This window comes from Ascaphus truei, chromosome 1 (genome assembly GCF_040206685.1).
Source record: "Ascaphus truei isolate aAscTru1 chromosome 1, aAscTru1.hap1, whole genome shotgun sequence".
NCBI lineage: Eukaryota > Metazoa > Chordata > Amphibia > Anura > Ascaphidae > Ascaphus > Ascaphus truei.
Window position 1 is genome coordinate 119,060,975 of NC_134483.1, and position 21,927 is coordinate 119,082,901.

At 45.3% G+C, this 21,927-nt stretch overlaps 1 protein-coding gene across 2 annotated transcripts in view; it reads left to right on the forward strand.

Moving 5' to 3' along the window:
* The first annotated feature begins 1,744 nt into the window (after positions 1-1,744).
* The window catches only part of SHOC1 (shortage in chiasmata 1), a 203,922-nt gene continuing 183,739 nt past the window's right edge, over positions 1,745-21,927 (forward strand). For both annotated transcript variants that reach the window (XM_075594058.1, XM_075594064.1), the window contains exons 1-5: positions 1,745-1,807; positions 4,350-4,415; positions 7,046-7,175; positions 7,702-7,792; positions 13,214-13,404. In XM_075594058.1, the coding sequence (XP_075450173.1) occupies positions 4,359-4,415; positions 7,046-7,175; positions 7,702-7,792; positions 13,214-13,404 (469 nt within the window). In that variant the 5' untranslated portion in view covers positions 1,745-1,807; positions 4,350-4,358. The remainder of the gene's footprint in view (positions 1,808-4,349; positions 4,416-7,045; positions 7,176-7,701; positions 7,793-13,213; positions 13,405-21,927) is intronic.

The window sequence follows — 21,927 nt, forward strand, 5'->3', positions numbered from 1 at the left end:
CATAGAGTCGGATGGAGGACCAGAGTGCCGGATGGAGGGCCAGAGTGCCGGATGGAGGGCCAGAGTGCCGGATGGAGGGCCAGAGTGCAGGATGGAGGGCCAGAGTGCCGGATGGAGGGCCAGAGTGCCGGATGGAGGGCCAGAATGGCGGGGGTTAGACCAGAGTGCCGAGGGAGGAAAGCCGGGAGAGCCAAAGCCTCGCCCCCCGGCTTCCTCCTACCTTCATCCAATCCCCTGATGCCCGGCATTCTAAAGCCCCGCCCCCAGCATCCTCCACCAATCCCCTGAGGCGCGGCCCGGCCAGGCATGTTCAGCCCTGGCATTCATGAAATACTTAACAATCCTCGCCACAGACCCCGCTCACCGCCGCAGTGGCAGACACAACTACAAAAATTTGGCCAGGAGAAAATCCGGGACATTTCCGGGACGGACGGGCAACCGGGACAGGACCGAAAAAAACAGGACTGTCCCGGCAAAACCGGGACGCCTGGTCACCCTACTTCTTGGGGATGATCTGTAAGTACAAGTGCTGCAGAGATTGCAATGCTGCTGTGATGAGAGTTGAGTTATGGAGCCTTTCTGAGAATTTACAATGGTGGTTATTTTTAATAGATCTTGAAAATGGGAAGACTGTTAGTATAGCAAAAAAGAAAAGTAAGGGTGAGTGAGCAATTAAACAAAGTTGCCAGTACTGTATGTACTGTCTGTCACCACACACACACACACACACACACACACACACACACACACACACACACACACACACACACACACACACACACACACACACACACACACACACACACACACACACTGAGACATTCACTCACTCACACTCAAACACACACTGAGGCACACACATATACAGAGCGAAAGACAGACACACACTGAGACACACACATTCACTCACACACACACACACACACACACACAGATAGACAGACACACAGACACAGCCTCACCTCTCTGCTGCATGCTTTTCCTCCGCTCTTTGGCCCCACCCCCCCAGGTTGCTGCCACCTCATGATTGCCTGAATTACACAGCAGCAACCAATCAGAAGCTGCCCAGCCCCCTAGCAGCAGCAGCCCTGCTCTATCCTATGTCCGGTAACTAAATACCGGCCTGTCCGGTTCAATACCGGTTCAATACCGGACACCTGGCAACCCTAGATAAGAGGAACAGTCTCCCACCGCTCCCCTAAGGAAGGGCACACAGTGTACAGAGCCCTGCACACTGCGCTCGGGTAGACCAGCCTCTCTCACGGTACAGGCAACACTGCCTAAATACAGGAAGTCCAGTGCCTGTACAGATCCAGTAGGAACCACCCCTGTGCCTCTGATTGGACACAAGGCCTGATTACACTACCTTCTCTGACTCAATGCACTACTATGAGGAGGGCAAACCAAAAGCCCAAAACCAATCAGGGCTACACATATATAAAAAATAATAATAAACCAAGATTTAGCCTATAATAGTAATAATCATCTCAGAAAAGGGCATTACTGGCCTATAATGTCCTGTTCTTTGGGGATTATTACTTAATTATCGGCTAAAGCTGTTAAATTCTGGCCATTATTGAAATCCCTGCTCTCTGATTGGTTAAAATTCCTGGAATTCATTCAGTAATGGCCTGAAATTTTGGACACCATGTCTGTTTTTTCAGCCAATCAGCTTTCAGTTCTCATACACACAGAGTGTGATCAGCTCTCAGACAGGGGAAGTGATTGGACTGGAGCCTGCAGCAAGGCACTGACTCCTCCCCCACCCTTCCTGAAGAGAGCTCTGCACAGGAGAGTGAGGGGAAAGGTTTGTGTGTCTGTTGTGTGTTTTGTGGTGTAAAGGGGGCCAGCAGAGTGGTTTATTTGTGTGTGTCTGTGTGTCTCTTCTGTTGGTGTGTGTTTTGTGGGTGTAGAGGGGGCAGCAGAGTCTGTTTTGTTTGTGTGTGTCTGAAGTGTGTGTTTTGTTGGTGTAGAGAGTGGATGAGGGCTGCAGAGTGTTTGGTTGGTATGTGTCTCAGTGTGTGGGTTTATAGGGGGCTGCAGTGTGTTTGTGGGTGTACAGGGGGGCAGCAGTCGGTTTTGTTGTGTGTCTGTCTCTGTCTGTGCAGTGGGTTTTGTGAGTGTAGAAGGTGGAGGAGGGCTGCAGATTGTGTTTTGTTGGTGTGTGTGTGTGTGTGTAGTTTTGTGGGTTTACAGGGTGGCTGCAGTGTGTTTGTGGGTGTAGAGGGGGAAGTCTGTTGTGTGTGTTTTGTGGGTGTAGAGGAGGAGTGGGAGCTGCAGAGTGCGTACAGTATATAGAGGGGGGGTTGCAGTGTGCGTGTGTGCGTGTAATATATATACTGTATATGTGTGTGTATGTACAATTTCATTTTAATAAACACGTGCAGTAAAAACAAAAGAATGTAGACGATGATGCTGATAAAAATCAATATGACTACAAAAGCTCTATCTTTTTAATAAAAATGTAAAAAAAAATTGTTGTCTATAATAGTAATAATCCCCTCAGAACAGGGCATTACTGGCCAATAATGGCTGGGTTAAAGTTCCTTGGCTTTGCCTCAGACCTGGCCTCTTCCAGCCAGGGCATTATTGGTCAGTAATGCCCTGTTCTGAGAGGAATATTACTTAAATACTACAGAGCTGATTTATTTAAAAAATATATATATATAAGATTTTATATGTTTTGCTGCTTTAATTGAATTGGCTTTGGAGCAGGCCATTAAACCTTTTTATTTGGGTATTAAGTCCATCAGGTTTTTTAGCTTCCTCATAGTAGCACAGTTATATTTTCAGAGAGAATTAAGTTAAGCTCAGACGTAGTATGTTTGTTTGATGGGAAAATTAGGTTTTATGTAATTTTTCATGGTCGGGAATATTTTTTAGTCGGCAGTTTTTAGTGTGGTCAGACCAGGCAGTTGTTACAATTTTGACTTCTGATATATTTAGTTGTGCTTGAGTCAAGTCAGTGTGTGTGTGTGTGTGTGTGTGTGTGTGTGTGTGTGTGTGTGTGTGTGTGTGTGTGTGTGTGTGTGTGTGTGTGTGTGTGTGTGTGTGTGTGTGTGTGTGTGTGTGTGTGTGTGTGTGTGTGTGTGTGTGTGTTTTATACTGGGATGAGTGTCAGGGCCACCGACATGGGTAGGGTTGCCAGGCGGCTTGTCCAAAAATACTGGACCCCGCCTCCCCAATACATTTAAAATACTGGACCCCGCCTCCCCAATACATTTAAAATACTGGACCCGCCTCCCCAATACATTTAAAATACTGGACCCCACCTCCCCAATACATTTAAAATATACCCACCATCATCATCTCACCCTGTCCCCCCCATCATTTTCATCTCCCCAGGCTGGCCCCCATGCCCCATCATTATCTTATCCCCCCCCCCCATCATTTTCATCTCCCCAGGCTGGCCCCCATGCCCCATCTCATTTTCATCTCCCCAGGCTGGCAGGCTGGCCCCCATGCCCATCATTATCATCCATCTCCCCAGGCTGGCAGGCTGGCCCCCATGCCCCATCTTATCCCCCCCCCCCCATCATTTTCATCTCCCCAGGCTGGCCCCCATGCCCCATCCCTCCCCCCCCCCCAGAAAAAAAAATTGTCCTTACCTTATTTCCAGCAGACGTCTCTGACTCTGAATCTGGCTCCGCCCCCGCTGTCCTCTCCTTCACTCGACAGCACGAGTGCAGGATGACTGCGCCCAGCCACCGTCCTCAGCAGACCAGCCCGCGCTCGCCGCCGCCCACGCGCTCGCCTGGCCACCGCATCCGCCTGCAACATGGTACATATGTGTCCGGTATTACCTCCGATTTTCTACCGGACAGGCATCAGAATTACCGGCCTGTCCGGTTGAAAACCGGACACCTGGCAACCCTAGACATGGGGGAATACAGGAACATCTGTCCCATGCCCAAAGACAAAAAGGGGCCCACCCCTGGGGTTCGAACACTGAAGTTTTCTGTTTTAAATCAGAGCAAATCTCTGCATGAGCCTACTGGGTTGACTTTTTAAATACAGTAGCTTCTCTCCCATCCTGTTCCTATAACTTAAACATAGGTAACTAAACCTAAGAGAAATTGTGTAGAAAGAGTGTTGTCCTTCATAACTGTTCAATTCATTCCCAGTCTTGAATAGCTTACAATGTAAATTACATTGCAGGAGGCCTACATTTGGATGTTGACATAAATGTAAATGCAATAGGTATTCTCCTCTGAATATCTCAAATTTCAGGTTTTAGCTAATACACACAGTATCATTTTTATGTATTTCTATTTTGGCACTGTAGATAAAAATGTTTTGGTTAGTTTGCATCTTAAGCTCATTTACATGCTTACCTGCTTTTCACTCAGATTGGGAAAATGAGCACCGTGATGTTTCCAGCATTTAAATATTGTGCATTGGACTACGTATACGAGGTACAGTGTGTTTGTCTGGTTTTACTCCTTAGGCCGCACTCATGGTGGGGGCGTTGCTACGTGTGCGCAATTGCAGGACTGTTCTAGGCTACCTTATTGAAGCAAGCAAAGTACTGGCGGTGATGTAGCGCATCGTCGCTGCTGCTGTTTTGAGAGACAAGTACATTTGTCTTTCCAGGCTGCAGTAGCGTGACGTCAGCGTCACGTTGCTGGTTCAGCCAATGAGGGCGAACCAGCTCGTGAAGCGTTCGCCACGCTTCCGATCGCCTCCCCAATCTCCACAGCGATCTGTGCACTTGGCTGCAGGAGTATGCGCGGGCGCTCGCTCGATAGTGCGCGGTCCGCGCCGTCACCATGAGCGCGGCCTTAGATGTTATATTGCACGCTCGCTACTCTGTCTGTCTGCATGCTTGTTACACTATCTGAGTTGCCAACTTTATCCCTTTGTGGCTGATCAAATATACTCCGATGCAGCCGATCACACTGCAATTGGCCTAAAACTGCCATTGACTTAAATAAGGTATTGCCTTCGGAATATATTGAATCAGCCCCATAGACTCACTTTAATGGGTGAAATCAATAAGAGGGCACATATGGGCTTATGCAAAAGGATTTCAATCGCCACAACCCCTAAGTCCGTTTGTGCCCTCCTCTTATTGCTTTCACCCAGATTATTTCTTATTGTATCGGCCAGGAAGGTCCTTTGTGAGTGGAAGCACCGGCTAACTGTTTACCGCTGGCTTAGCATATGGCGTGCTTGGGCGAACCACTTTTCTGGAACAGATTTGTTACAACACAAGATACAGCAGCAGTCCTTTTCCTTTTAAAGCCCTTGAGTTGTCATAATGTACTGCATGTATCTCAGCTCAACTCCAGTCCTCAAGACCCCCCAACAGGTCAGGTTTTCAGCATAGCCCTGCTTCAGTCTTCGACTGAGCCACTGATTGAGCCACCAAGCTGGGATATCCCTAAAACCTGATCTGTTTGGGGGTCTTGAGGACTGGAGTTCAGCACCCCTGAGCTATCCTACAAAGGGTCTAGGACCTTTGGCCACGACCACAGCAACGCGGGCGGTCAGCCACCACTACAACTTACTGCTGGGCAGGTCGCCGCTGTATAACCCGCTTCTCCGGAAATTAACTTCAGCCGCCGTGTGCTCCTAGTCCCGTGGCCGACACGCAATCTTTAAATGTCCAGAGGGACATTTAAAGATGGTGCGGCGGAATGACCACTCGCACCGTCGGTGAGTTGTAGTGGCGGTGGACTTACCGGGCTAGGAGTGGCGGCCACCGGACTGAGAGTGGCGGCCACCGGACTAGGAGCGGCGGCGGATTGCCAGCGATGAGTTGTAGTGGCTGTGGACCCACTGGACAGCGGTGACCACAGGACTTTGAGTGCACGGCAGCTGAAGTACATTTTCGGAGCGGTTAATTGTATAGTGGTGACCTGCCCGGCAGTGTGTTGTACTGGCGGCGGAGCGCCGGCGATCTGCCCGGCAGTGGGTTGTACTGGCGGCGGAGCGCCGGCGATCTGCCCGGCAGTGTGTTGTACTGGCGGCGGAGCACCGGCGACCTGCCCGGCAGTGTGTTGTACTGGCGGCGGAGAGCCGGCGATCTGCCCGGCAGTGTGTTGTACTGGCGGCGGAGCGCCGGCGACCTGCCCGGCAGTGTGTTGTAGTGGCGGCGGAGCGCCGGCCACCTGCCCGGCAGTGTGTTGTAGTGGTGGTGGTTCTTTGGTTGTGGCCAAACGTCCCATATAAATGCTTCAAGATGGGTGATAATTTTTTTGGCAATATTACCCTTCCACGTCCTTCCAAATGCAATACCTGTAGGCTGAAAAGATTCTGGTTAACTACCGTATTATTTTTCCTTTAAATAACCTATTTTTGTGCTACGCAATACAATTTTAAATATAAAAATCATGCAGGGATAAAAAGTCAGTACTGTGACTAAAACCTCCGTGTGTACAACCAAGACGCCTGTGAAAATAATTATTTTCGCAAAGAGCTTTACAAGGCAACCGTGGCAAAACTCAAACACTTTTGCCACAAGATGAGAAGATACTGTACATGCTTTGTTTAAAATAATAAGAAATTATAATAAAAACAAAGTCAAGGTATCTCTAAGGGCACTATTTAGTCATACATCAGCCTCTTTCTACATTATCTGGTCTACCCATCTTGAACTCTTGGCCACACTTATTAGATGCCACTTACCTGGACCTCATCAGATCTGTAACTCCTCAACACTGGCCCCGTACACTGATTCCATAGCAGTAAGCAGCTCGAACTGGCCCCAAAAGCTATTAGTAGATTCATTAGACCACCAGCGCGCAAACTTTTGCGTCTGCGCCCCCTTACCAAGTCTCCGGCATTTCTGACGCCACGTCGCCAGATCCCGCCGGAGACAAGGTAAGTAACATTCAGAGAAGCCTTGCCCGCTGCCCCGGTATTTCATTTAAATGCTTTAGGGAAGAGCGCATGGCCTCTGTAAGCGCCACGCACCCCTGCAATTGTTGCACCCCTGCATTAGACCATTGCTTCCATTTGCACCCATTTCCTAGCAATAATAGTAGAAAAGGGCAGCAATATGAGTGAACAATGCAACACTGTTTTTTTCCCCCTTATTCAGAATATAATGAGACAAAAAGTGGCCATTTCTTGGATGCTAATCCCGTTTCCTGAAGGAATTCAGCAAGAGGAGACGTACTGCCACAGTGGGAGTTTTACCAATGATAATTATAGGAGGCCTTGGACAAGAGGTGTGTTTATATCTTTCAAATACTCCGAATGAATACGTTTCGGAAAGCTGGAGATTGTGTTTGAAGATCAAGAAAACTGTCTAGAGTCTAGACAAAAAGCACAATACATCGTTTTTTTTCTTTGTTCTGTTATGTAAGAAAAGTGTTCCACTTACAGTACATCTCACGTGTAACAGAGAACCCCATGTAGTATTTTGTGTACTGTTATACTGTATACTGCCATTTGTCATTAGGCAGTACTAAATAGGCCCACATTAGTGTCTGGGATCCTAAGGAAATAATGTGCCTATTACACAAAGCTAAGCTTAGCAACGTCATATTGGGTAAAATGTACATGTAATACTCAACACTATTTAGTATTCACTTACTGTATGTGAAAAACAAAACACTTGTGAAAAGCAAGATGCCCACTTGATGTGGATGTTGTCTGTTGTTTTCAGTCTACAATTTCCAGGATGATCTTTCTTGTGTACAGGGTCACATAATAAGTCTGCCAATTTGCTGGTATCTATATCCTCTTTTCCAGGTTCAGCAATTCCAACCTTCAAGGTGCACTTAGAGGGCTCTGTGTTAGATGAATGGAAGAAATGCATCTGGCTTGATGATTACCTTGAAACGTGGGTACAGCTTATTTGGGCTTTACTAATGAAGCAATATACATTAAAGGAGTGACTTAAAGATCAAACATCAGAACATAGCACTTAGGGGTCTATGTATCATTGATCCAATTTTGGGCCAAACAAGTACACCAGATGTAGCATTACAAAAAATCCAATTGAAAGCAATATCATTTTGTTGTTTGATGCAGTTTGTTTGCCTCTGAATTACATCAGTTTTGTCTTGATGCTAGTCCCATTGTACTGCACAGCAACCATTTAAATGAAACCCGATGAGGTTATTCATTCAATTGCAATTGGGCAATAGGGGGCCTATCGTACAAAAACACCCACTGACTAAATTGGGAGTTTCCGTGTGATGATGTCCGAATCTGCACTCTTCGTTTAATGAATAACCCCAAATATTTCAAAAGTAGCTGCTTGCCTCTAATTCATTTTAACATCTCATGTGATAGTTGGCTTCAGCCCCATCTAGTATACAGGTTGTAATTCCGTATGCTGGGAAGCCACTTCTATCCTATACATTTAAATGGAGCCCAGCTCTTCTAGAGCACTGTAAAATGGCGTCACAGCATATTGAACAGGGGCCACAAAAGGGTGCAGAGCTTCAGCATGACCTAATCCCCATTCAAATGAATAGGTGTTTAGATGTGCTAAATCTTAGCACCCTTTAGAGCAGGGGTGCGCAAACTTTGTGCGCTGCGTCCCCCTGCCTGCCAGCCCCTGAGCTCACACCCCCCTCCCTTACCTAAAATCCGGTGTCAAATGATGCGCGAGGTCACGTTACGTCACGTGACCCGCAGCATCATTTGCCGTGCGTTGCCATGGCGACACGTCACATTGTTGCGAAGACAAGGAAGGAGACACTGCAGAGCCCTCACGCCATCCCCTGGCACTTAATTTAAATGCCGTGGTGGTAGAGCGCGGGTCCTCTGCAGCCACTGCCCCCGCCCCCCCCCCCCATAAAATGTTTGCAACCCCCCATGGGGGGCGCGCACCCCACCTTGCGCACCCCTGATTTGGAGAATATGGGCCAACGTGTTTTAAATAATTGCACATGCTTCAATACTCTCTAAAGTAATCTCCACACCAATTTTACCAGAGTGCCCATAAACTACATTCATTCCTATGAGCTTAATTTTACAATATAATACCCTATAAATTGAGTGATTACAGTCAGGTGCTTTAAACAACTGATAGAATATTTTCAGAAAATCTGTTTAATTCCACCATGTAACCATATCTATATGCAGGTGGATGGATTCAGTAGATATTTGAACAACCATGTAGCAACATTTCAGAAGAGAGCCAGTAGCAAATACAGGGATCTACTTTATGTGTAAACGTACGGGAAAACTGTGCACATTTTGTGTTCTAAATTGCGTCATAACAAGCTTGTTCCAGATTTTTAATCAGATGCCGATTCGTAAACAAGACCACTTTAAGCAGATCTTTTGATGCTGATTAAAGGAAGACGAGTTGCACAGTGGCTCACAATTTGATAAATCCCATATAACCTTCCTAGCTCCTCATTTTGAGACGCTCCAATTTACAAGCTGATGCACAACGGGGGAAAATTGGGTAAAGACCTAGATACATTAATGCAACATGAAAATGGCGCTCTTGGTGCCAATTTGCCTCAAAAATTGTCTTAGCAGGCCTCATATACTCTTTTTCTATGCAGGTCTCTACACTGCACCTCACTACATTATAGCTAGTCAGCTCCTTGCTATGCAGAATCATTAACAAGTTCAGCCATTAACTCATACTGTGTTTAGCCATGTTTTCATTTTTTTGCTCTGATGTGTTCTGTGCATCAATGGAAGTACTTCACTGTTTTCAGAGTTTCTCGTCTGGCACTAACTTAATGTAGATTAAATATTTAGCTAAATAAAATCAACAATAGTGTGACCTTTAATCCATAAAACTGAAAACTCCATTATAAACACTATGCACCAGAGCATAGTAACTATAAACTGTACAGAAATAATTAACAGGTGCCTCAATGTACTGGGGAGAGAGCTGAAAAGCCTAACTAAACAAATAATTGAGATGATTTTTTTCTTGTTAACATGAGGTAGTACATTTGCATTGAGTTATTAAAGTTTACAGGTAGTAGTAGTAGTTAGTGCATCATTGTAGTACTGAGAGGTCTTTCACTACTGTGAAGCGCTATGTATAATAATGGCGCTATATAAATAAAGACAAACAATACAATACAATTAGCCACAAAAATAGGTCCTCTATTGTCTTTAAAGCCTGACTTCCAGAACCGTCCTTCACTTACAGTACATTACTTTGCTTCTGTTAGTGTCAGTGTTAGGACTGTCTTTGGTCCCACACAGCCTAGAACCTGGCAATTCCATTAGGAATTGAAAATATTGTAACCAAGGGGGTACAGGCCTTACATAGCATAGAACAAGCATGCCTTAACCCCCAGAGAAGGCACCAGTAATGTGTAGGACACCAGGACATGACATGCACACGAGGCAAGAAAGTCAAAGAATAAAAAACACGAGCATCAGATCCTGGCTTCTCAACACACTATACAGTATGGTCTCACAGTGAAATCCCAGTTCGTAAGTGCAACCTTTAAAATGTGGTATGGACATGGTACAAAGGCACGATTGCACAAGTAAAAAAATTACTTCTACATCCAACCCAAACAATTACCAGACCAGGCCTGCTAGCTTAATCCTGGTACAGGACACTTAGGCCCATATTTGCTAAGCAGTGCTATGCCGTAAGACACCTTATGACCTATTCATGTTAAAGAACCAGGTGTCATATGGCACAGTACCACTTAGTAAATGTGGCCCTAAATGACTAATTGCATAGCAATAGTCAGATAAACTAGAAATGGGGTCCACAAACTTTTGACCCTGCACCCCCCCCCCTGCCTTTTCACCTCGCAGCTCGCACCCCCCCTCCTGCAAGGCTCCGGCGTCAAATGACGTTGCGGGGCAACGTGATCCCACAGCGTCATTTGATGCCGGTTACCATGGTGACGCGTCACTGAAGATAATGTAGGAGAAGCTGCAGAGGCCTCGTGCGGCCCCCCTGGCACTTCATTTAAGTGCCTTGGGGGAGAGCGCGGGACCTCTGTAGCTGCCGCGCCCCCCACTTTGCGCCCCCCTGAACTAGAACATCCAGGTTCATATTTACTATCGCACCTTACCACCTCGAAAGACACTTTACAGGCTATTGCAGTGTCTGAACCGTAAGGTTTCTTCCGGCACTGAAAGGTGTCCTATGGAGTAGCACCACTAAATAAATAAGCCCTCCGTTTCTCCTGTCCATAAGTAAAGAATCCTGAGGCTGATTTCTGGAACAGCCCTAAGGCCTATAACAGAATTAAGCAATAGAAAGATGAGTCCTAAGGAAGTAATTAGCCAATGGACTGAAGATTCTGTTGGTCCATTCAACACCGTCACCTCTCTCACAGCAAATTGTTATCCTGTGGTTTCCTTTTAATTGTTGTTGGTGTAAATGTTAAAATTAAAGAAGGCCAAGAGAAGACCGCCCTACATTACTAATTTCGTCCCTGTGCCAAGGTTACATATTTTCTCCTTATTGAGTTAGTTGGAACAATGTTTGTGTATCTAATTGGTCCTAAAATCTGTCACTCTGGTAGTGATGTTTGTTTACAAGATATTTACTACTAAAAATAACCCTGATCATTCTAAAAATATTACAAGGCAAAGGTTTTATTTACATATAATTACCCTTCCTCCTTCAAGCATACAGTATGCCATTTAAAACATACTATTCATTTGAAAAAAAGAACAATATGAACGACTGCCAAATGTTGAGAATGCTAAATTATTTGTTCCCTAAGGTTCATCCGTCTGTTCCATATCGTATCACAATCCTGTTCAGCGGTTAATTGTCTGTTTGCTAGATTTAAGCCTCAGAATTAAAATATTTTATGTTATAGATCAGTGGTTTCCAAAAACCTCCTTAGGGCCCTGAGTTAGGTTTATCAGGTAACCAGAACCAACATTATATTCATATGCACATTACGGGAATTTACCTGTGTGTAAGTGCTTGGTTGTTCCAAAAACCTGGTGTGGTTGCTGGTTCCTGAGGAAAGGTTTGTAGGTGACATGAATATGTTATCTAAGTATTAATCCACATTCATTTAATGCATTTTTTCTTTTAAATGTTATAGTACACACAGTATTTACTAACTGGTGCTATGGCATGAAACACTTTCCAGTGCTAGAATAGACATGATGGCCATGTCCTTTATGGCATACCACTGGTTACTACATATGGGCTAAATTGTCTTTCTTTAAAGGTAATTAATAGTGGTTTCTTCTTTTAGCACTATAATGACTTCTGTATAGGTTATAATGGAAACACCTTGCCATTATGTTCTGTGTACTGATTACAGCTACATATAGTATTACAGCCTAGATCCATAGAGGTCCGTTAACGCAGTGCTAATAATGAGACGTTTTCAAAATAATGAACAGATGCTATTTCCCCTGTGGTTAACGCAGATCTAGAAAGCGAATTAAATGCAATAACAACAGCCTTTGTTTATCTCATTAGCATACGCTTAACGTCATGTTAATTTAGCACTGCCTTGCGTTAGCTTCAAACAACATTATTCATGTGTAGAGAGAGTGATACCACCCCAAACGGGTGTACACAGGTGTCGCTTCACGTGTTGTATAAACATGTGTTTGGGGAGCTATATATTGCACTTGGCACTGTAGCAAAGAGGAGTCTCCCTTTCCTCCATCCCTGCCCCCATAGTTCAGGGTCTGGTGGGGACTAACGCCCAGTTTAGCTGTGACCTAAGTAACGGCTCATTAAATCCCTGCGTGACCTGTAACGAGCTCTGCGGATGGGTGTTGTTAGCGGGAACACCTCTTTTGCACATTATTGGCACTAACGTCCGTTATAATAATACAATGCCGTTTCTGTCCGAAACAGCGCTTAACACTGCGTTTCTGAGCTTTAAAGATACTAGCAATTGAAGAGGCGTTAACTTAGGAGGTTAACACATTGTTAAGTCAACAACGGACCTCTGTGGATCTGGGCCTAAGTCGACACTTGCAAAAAGCATATTTTGCATACACAAAGCGCTAATTCAGTCTCCATGAAAGCTGCCATATACAGTCTAAGTAGGATGTAATATGAGGCCAAAAGTGCATTATGGGGGCTATTTATTGAACGGCAAGAGTGGGAGTTTAACCGCTTCAGTGCTGAAAGAACCAACAACGCATTGAACAACATATACTGTGTGTGCAATTGTTGACATGTTTTTCAGCTCGCAGCTGATTTTACTGCAATAGTCTAGCCTTTAGGAAATAATTCATACTTTGTTTTAAAATGACTTTGATCAGTCTACACATTTTTGTTCTTTTATGACTGGAATATCTCTCTAAAAGTGGGTGTTTTGACTTCTAGGCCATTCTCTTCGTGCTCGGTATTTCATAAGAAAGGAGAAGTGATTGATGTTGTCCCAAGTTCAAACCCTTGCTCCCAGACAAACCTGGAGGAAATGCTCTTGCTCACTGAAAATATAATTGAGGAAGAGCACAACTATAAAGAGTGTTGGAAGACTGGTGTCACCGTGGGCATGGAAAAAAAACCTGAAGGTACTATGTGCATACGTTCTTTGCCAACAGCAAAATGCAGCAGTATCTCCTACTCAGGTTTAGCCGTCCCATCACATGGGCCAATAGAAAGCTGTGATGTCATAGACGGCTTCCTATTGGCCCATGTGACTAGGGACTTTAAACCTGAGCAGGAGATACCGGCAAACAGGTTGGCCTGTTTGAAGCATTTAGAGATCACATTGTGGGACTTATTCACTAAACTTCGATAAGTGGCTTATACTACTATACTACTATAAATGCTCTTATAGCGCGATATTGCCTGTTTTGCTATTCACTAAGCTTCAATAACAGTGCAGTATCGCGTTATAACGGCGTTATAACGGCTTTTTATATTACTATAACACTCTGGCAACACTCTGGCAACAAAAAAAAAGCTGTACGATAAGCCAAAAAAAGCCCCAAATCGCTTTTTCTTGCAGGAAACTGCTATTCACTAAGCAGTGATAAGCATATCGTACTTTAAAATTTAGGCGCCAGCTAAAGGCTGATGCTAAAGGTATTACAAGATGCATACAGTAAAAGCATTTTCTTTTAGTTTTACTGCATAGGATTAATACCGGAGGCCGGTGGGGCCCCCGGAGGTATGGGGGGGGGGGCTCCGGGGTTCCCCGCCGGCCTCCGGTATTCTGTGCAATAAAAATAAAATTGGAGCCAGTTTCATTACCTTAGCGGCTAACCGCTAAGATTATGAAAGGGTTAAAGGTACTGTAATGAAGCTGCTTTAATGTGATTTTTACTAATAGTGTGTGTGACCTGGGGGTCTCCTGAGCTGAACCGCATTCATTTCAACCTCGGGGACCCCCTACTTCCCCGAGTTACAGGCCCTGTTATGAGGTGCCGGTATCTCCTGCAGTATTTAAATCCCCCGGTCACGTGACACGGAGGATTTAAAAAATGGCAGGGATACTGGCACCCCATACCGGGGCCTGTATCTCGGGAAGCAGGGGGTCCCCGAGGCTGAAATGAATGTGGTTCAGCTCAGGAGACCCCTTGCTCCCGCACACTAGTATTAAAATTAATATTTAAACTGCACGATCGCCTGTAAGAGCCGTGCATGGAGACGCAGCATCTCCATGCAGCTCTTCCAGGCTGCAGTTTAAACAACAGCCTGAAACGCTTTTTCCGGGAACGCGGGTTATTTAAATGTCCCTGACAGAGGCCAGTACTGAAGGGACCTTGATAAAGCACAACACAAACCAAGTCATTTGATCTTGCATTTTATTACCAAACTTTAAAAAATATGCTGTTTTTTTTAATGAATATCGTTTTGACACAGGTTTTATATCACGATAAAACAATGCAAAGTCGATCGGAAATGCACTGATTTTATTGAGGTTTAGTGAATAGGCTCCTGTGTTTTCAATAATATTCAGATTCAACTGCACTTTGTCTCCTAATCAGTAAAGAGGTCAGTTCTGGCATATTTCAGTGCCTTATTGATGCTCAAAGAAACATAATTCCTGTTGTAGCCCCTATGTAAAAATATCTAAGTTGTTTTTAACTTTCATCGGGATCATTCACAATGTGAATCGCACCATCTGAGAGAAAAGTAGTCCTTTCTTAAGTGGTAGTGGGTGAAAGCTGCTGGCATGCTGTAAGGTGTTCCTGACTGCTAGCCTCAGTTGGTTTAGTGAACAGTGTGGTGGATAGTTATGCATTATTGACGAGCACCCTAAAATCTAAAAAATGTACTTCCTTATGGGTCATATTCAGTCTGATGGGTCAGGGTAAATCATTGCGGGCAGGAGTGGCCAACTCAAGTCCTCAAGGGCCACCAACAGGTAAGGTTTTCAGGATATCCCTGCTTCACACAGATGGCTCAATCAGTGGCTCAGTCATAATGATTGAACCATCTGTGCTAAAGCAGGGATACAACGAAAACCTGACCTTTTGGTGGCCCTTGAGGACTGGAATGGCCACCCCTGATTGAGGGTATTGAATTGTTGCATTACTGTGTTTTGTGTACCTGTCTAGATGTAAAACAGATTGTCAATGTACAGGTGCACCGACGAGTATTCTAAAACTTGCCTTAAACTTGCCTTGGAAAAACTGGGGCAAATCTGGGGCTATCACTCTGGTATCAGCTAGGTACATGCTGCAACATTTCTGTGACATTTCTGCAGAGACTAATGGCCCATCGGATTAACACAGCAGGGGTCCCTGGCAGTCCCATTCAGTTTGAATGGGACTGCCAGGGACCCCCGCTGTTAATCCGATGGGCCATTAGTCTATCTGCAGAAATGTCACTGGAATGTACCCAGCATGTACCTGGGTCTTGTTGGTGATTGCCCCAGGTTTGTTTTAGAATACTCGTCGGCACTACATTAGTGGCAGTAACAATGAATATATGGTGAAAATAGTGTGTTGGACAAAATATGTTCAGTCTCATACTTATGCATAAATGCCTTGGCGAATGCGGGCACCATAGTTGATCCCATTGCTGTAACTGAGGTTTGGAGATAAAAGGCAGTTTAAAATGTAAAGTAATTTTTATGGAGAATAATGTGGATATGGAGTTGCAGATAATCAACTGGTAGTTATTCGTGATTAGTTTGCGGACCACCTCCATACTCTTGCATTGTAGGAGGGTATAGAGGTTAGATACGTCCATGGAAACCAGGAATGCTCCTGACACCATGGGCTCTAGTGTATCCATCATCATCCTTTATTTTTTTAAGTAAATACAGGCTTCCACTTAAGGGGGCATCACAATACTTTACAGTCAGTTTGGTAACAACTACAATTAAATACAATTATTTTATTACACAAGAGACAGATGGGAAAAGCCAGAGATGTTATAATAAATGGTTGCATTAAATGAACAAAGGTTATACATGCTGCGTTCCTCCACTCGTTCCTCTGAACGCCTCTGGAGGAAATCTCATACGCTCGCAGACTTCATTCACTACAAATTTATGCTATCCTGTTTCAACTCTGCCCTCTTTCAGGCTAAACAAACCTACTTTTCATCACTAATCAACACACACAAGTCTAACCCACGCCGTCTCTTTTCTGTCTTTGACTCTCTACTCAGACCACCCTCAGCTGCCTCCTCTTCTTCCTCCATCTCACCTCAGGACTTTGCTGACTTTTTTAAGAAAAAGGTGGAGTCCATACGGCAGAACATCCCATCTGTTGCCTCCTCCCATCCCACAATGCTTCCCAACTCTCCTCCTGTCTTTCTTGACTCTTTTTCTGCTATCTCGGAGGAGGATGTATCACTGCTGATCTCCTCTTCTCCCTCTACCACTTGCCCTCTTGATCCCATTCCCTCCCATCTCCTAAAACCTCTTGCTCCTTCTATAATCCCTATGCTCACACAGATCTTTAACTCTTCCCTCTACTCTGGTACCTTTCCTTCATCCTTCAAGCATGCAACCGTTATACCATTACTCAAAAACAGCAAGCTTGACCCTACCTGTCCTTCTAACTATCGACCTGTCTCCCTCCTGCCTTTTGCCTCCAAACTCCTTGAACGTCTTGTATTCTCTCGATTGCTACACTTTCTCAACACCTATTCTGTACTAGACCCTCTACAATCTGGCTTCCGCACTGCTCACTCTACTGAAACAGCCCTCACTAAAATAACTGACGACCTCCACGCTGCCAAAGAGAGAGGTCATTACACTCTGCTCATATTACTCGACCTCTCTGCAGCATTCGACACCGTGGACCACCCTCTTCTCCTTCACATTCTCCATACTCTTGTTATTCGGATCAAAGCTTTATCCTGGATCTCCTCTTACCTCTCCCATCGTACCTTCAGTGTCTCTTTTGCTAACACCTCCTCCTCCTCTATTGATCTCTCTGTGGGGGTACCCCAGGGCTCTGTCCTGGGACCCCTTCTCTTTTCTCTCTACACACTCTCTCTAGGTGACCTAATCACATCTTTTGGGTTTAAATATCACCTCTATGCTGATGACACATAAATTTACCTTTCAACCCCTGACCTTCCACCTGCTATACAGACCAAAGTTTCTGAATGCCTCTCTGGAATATCATCCTGGATGGCCATCCGCCGACTGAAACTTAACATGGCAAAAACAGAGCTCCTTATACTACCTCCCAAACATGGCCCTACTACATCCTTCCACATTGCTATTGGAAATACGATCATTCACCCAGTAGCCCAAGCACGCTGCCTAGGGGTCACACTTGATTCCTCTCTCTCATTCTCCTCTCATATTCAAAACGTTTCTAAAACTTGTCGCTTTTTCCTCCGCAATATCACAAAGATACGCCCTTTCCTCTGTTACTCAACTGCCAAAACTCTGACTCAGGCCCTCATTCTCTCATGTCTCGATTACTGCAACCTCCTGCTGTCCGGCCTTCCTACCTCTCACCTGTCTCCCCTACAATCTATCCTAAACACTGCTGCCAGAATCACTCTACTCTTTCCTAAATCTGTCTCAGCGTCTCCCCTGCTGATATCCCTCTCCTGGCTTCCGATTAAATCGCGTATCTCACACTCAATTCTACTGCTCACTTTTAAAGCTTTACATTCTTCTGCCCCTCATTACATCTCAGCCCTAATTTCTCGCTATGCACCATCACGACTCAAGGATGTCTTCTTTCTACCCCCTTTGTATCTAAAGCTCTCTCCCGCCTTAAACCTTTCTCACTTTCTGCCCCACACCTCTGGAATGCCCTTCCCCTCAATACCCGACTAGCCCCCTCGCTATCCACCTTTAAGACCCACCTTAAGACACATCTGCTTAAAGAAGCATATGAGTAGCACTGGATAATCATGGACACATGACACAAAGCTTGGCCCCCTGCAGACGCACTTACTAGTATTCCCTCCTACTGTCTCTGTACGTTCTCCCTACCTACCAATTAGATTGTAAGCTCCTCGGAGCAGGGACTCCTTCCTTAATGTTACTTTTACAGTATGTCTGAAGCACTTATTCCCATGATCTGTTATTTATATGACATCTATTACTACTGTGAAGCGCTATGTACATTTTATGGCGCTATACAAATAAAGACATACATACATTCAGTTTACAGATATTTAAGAGACAGAGAAATGATTAATGGCATAAGTAACATTTATAGACAGGATTACAATTGTGTTTAGAAGAGGTTGGATAGGCAATGTATTTGAAGAGGACCTGCGTTAAGGAACTTACAATCTATAGGCAGGGTAAGTTAATATTAGAAACGGGAAGAGAGGGTTGGTGGGTAACATTACCAAATGGTGGACACCCTTTGGCTGCTGCCAAAGGCTCTCCACCTTTGGGGTAACACAGATGTAGACTGAATGTCACGGGAGACTCCTGTGGCGGGTAGGATCTCGGTGGCCGGAACAGCACGAGCGTAGTAGGGGTCACAAGCAGGGGTCCGAGGCAGGCGGCAGGTAGCGAAGTCAGGTACAAGCAGGGGTCCGAGGCAGGCGGCAGGTAGCGAAGTCAGGTAACAAGCAGGGGTCCGAGGCAGGCGGCAGGTAGCGAAGTCAGGTAACAAGCAGAGGTCGGCAACGAGGAGACTGGAACAGGACAGGCGGGGCAGGACAGGTCTGGGGGCAGGGACTGAGAACAGGAACAAACAGGGACAAGCCAGATTACCAGCAAGGGCTTTTACTGTGAACAGACTTCTATAATACAGGTACAAGTACAGAAACAGATCAGGAATCAGAAGCATGTGCATAAGGAGTCTGACTTCAAGCAAAGGCAAAAACAACAGACAGGAAGCAAGCTATACAGTAAGGACAGAGACAGGAGCAACAAGAAGACAGACAGAGGAACCCAGAGCCAACAGAAGGCAGCAGCACACCCAGTGGACAAGGAAGCTATGGCTAGGCAGGAGGTCTAGGCGACCCTGACATTACTCCCCCCTCTCAAGAGCGTTCTCCGGACGATCCTCCAGGCTCTTCCCGGAGGCCTTGATGAAAAGTGGACTCAAGGTGACCCACCTCTGGTGGTTTGTCAGCGGGCAGAGAGTACTCCACAGGTACATACTGAAAAAGTCCATCAGAAAGCCGACAGAGGAATTCAATTCTCTCTCGGAACAGTTGAATGTCAGGATGCATCAACCCAAACGCCAGAGAATCTGTGAGCAGTAAGCTTGACTTTACAGAGTAGGTCACAGGCTCAGCAGAGGACGCATCAGATTTTTGTAGATAAGCGGAAGAACGTGCGCTTGTCTTCACAGCAGGAGCAGAGGAGCCAGTAGATACTCCTGACAACCCTCCAGGTTTAGCAAGGTGTCCCTGATGGAAGGCCGACTCTCGATGGCCTTCGGACAACACTCCATGTTTTGCAGGAACATAGGGATCAGCAACAACTCCGGACAACCCTCCAGGCTCTTCAGGGAAATCTTGATGGAAGGCCAACTTAATGTGTACGTCAAGTGCTGATGGGAAATCTGTGAGAGGTGCATTTATCCTCATCACAAGAGCGTTGGCATCAGCATCAAGAATATTAGGCATAGCAAGGAACTTCACCAGGGATCCGTCTAACGTCATAGCAGGGGCATCGGGAACAGATACATCAGGCTCTTCACATGCGGCAGAGGGGACATATTCACTTTCCGTGGTCTCTTTTTGTGACTGCCGTTTCGTGGTATCACCTAAATTCTCATTAAGACCATCTATTTGATTTTTCAGCTCTTGAAGCTGTCCTTCTGCACTTCTTTTCCCACTCAATGCAGTTGTCAGTTCGGCTTCTTTGGAGTTGAGTCGCGACTCCATATCTCCCAGCTGACTCAGAGTAAAGCTTAAATATGTTTCATCTTCTTCATTTCTGATCTGCAGCTGCCGGTACTCCTCCCGGACATTGTCCAGCTCCAGCTGGACCTTATCACGGGCTGTGTGGTCCAATAATTTGCAGGCATCGGCCATTTTGACCTCATAGCGCTGTGTCAGGCCAGCCACTTGACAGACGGACACCTTCTCTCTCTCCTCCTTTTTGGCAAGCTGTGTCTTGAGCTCAGCGATCTGCGCCTGCAGCGCTGTGAGCTGCTGAGATGTGTGTTCAGCTGCTAGCTTTAGCTCTTCCTCCAGCGAGGCTCTGGTTATGCTCAGTGTGGCCTTCAGCTCCTCATGCTGCTCTTTGGGGACACACTGGGTACTCAAATAATCTTGCAGCATTCTTATTTTGTAGGCAGTCTGGAAACTTTCTTCCTGCAGAACTCGCTGCTTTTCTTCAGCATTCACCCATTTCTCCTTGATGTCCTGCAGATGTGTACGCAGTTCTCGCAGCTGACTCTGCAGCATATTTTCTGCTTGTGTGCGCCGCTCCAGGGAGACACGTTCTTCTTGCAGCACTCTCTCTGCATTCTGCAGTGCTGTCTGCACGTCTAACTTTTCCTGGGCCAACTGTTTCTTCTCCTCTCCTAATTCATGGATTTTCTTATCTCCTTCACTGACTTGGACATAGAGATTCTTGCACTCTTGGGTTACAGTTTCAAAACTGATATTTAACCCTTCGAAGATTTCTCTCATAGAACGTATCTCTGTTGTCAAGTAGCATCTCTCCTCCCGATCGACTTCCATCTCTTTTTTGAAGTAGCAAATATCCTCATGGGAGACTTTAAGCTCTGTATTAAGCCTGTCAATTTCCTTCATAGAGATTTCCAGGAATTCGTTACTTTTAGAAGCGTGGCGCCGATTCTCAGCAACCTCAGCATATGCCTTCTCCAGCTCACCTAACATGACATCCAGGTCACTCTCCAACTGGTGCTTTTCTTTTTCCTGCAGAACACACTTAGCAATTGCTGAGGAAAGACAGCTCTGTAGTGCAGCGTTGGCTTCTTGCTCCTTATCTAAACGTCCATAAAGACAATCAATCGCTTTCTGTGCAGCTTGAAGCGTCTGAGTAGAAGCATCTTTCTCCTCTTCCACTATTCTTGGGATACGTCTGTGAGTTGCCTTAAGCTGCAGCATATTTCTTTCATCAAATGCAGACTCTGAGGTTAAATTTTCATTCTTAATTCCTTCTGCAACTTCCACAGTAATGCCTCCCTTCTTTTTCTTCTTCCTTGCTTTGAGAAGTTCTGAAGAATCAGTGGTGCTCTGTTCACATTTACTGCTCAAGACTGTTTGAGTGGGAGCCATAATTAAACCACACTTCCCAAGAAACCAGTAAAGAGGAAATGTGTTTTTAAAACAGAAGCATTTGAATGAACAACAGGAATATTAGACACAGAGAGACACAAGATAGGAGAGCTGACCCTTTGAGACTTTAGCATCAGTCACAGAGATTTATAAATGCAAGGAAAAAACATAGACAGAGAAACCTGTAGTTATATCTGAATCTTTAGACATCAGGTGTAGGGATATTATATAGACAGAGAGAACCTGCAGTTACATCTGAATCTTTAGGCATCAGGCGTAGGGATATCATATAGACAAAGAAAACCTGCAGTTGAATCTGAAACTTTAGATATCAGGCATAGAAATATCATAGACAGCAGGAAACTAATACAGAGAAAACTTGTAGTTAGATCTGAAACTTTTGACATCGGACATAGGAATATCAGACAGAGAACCCTGCAGTCAAA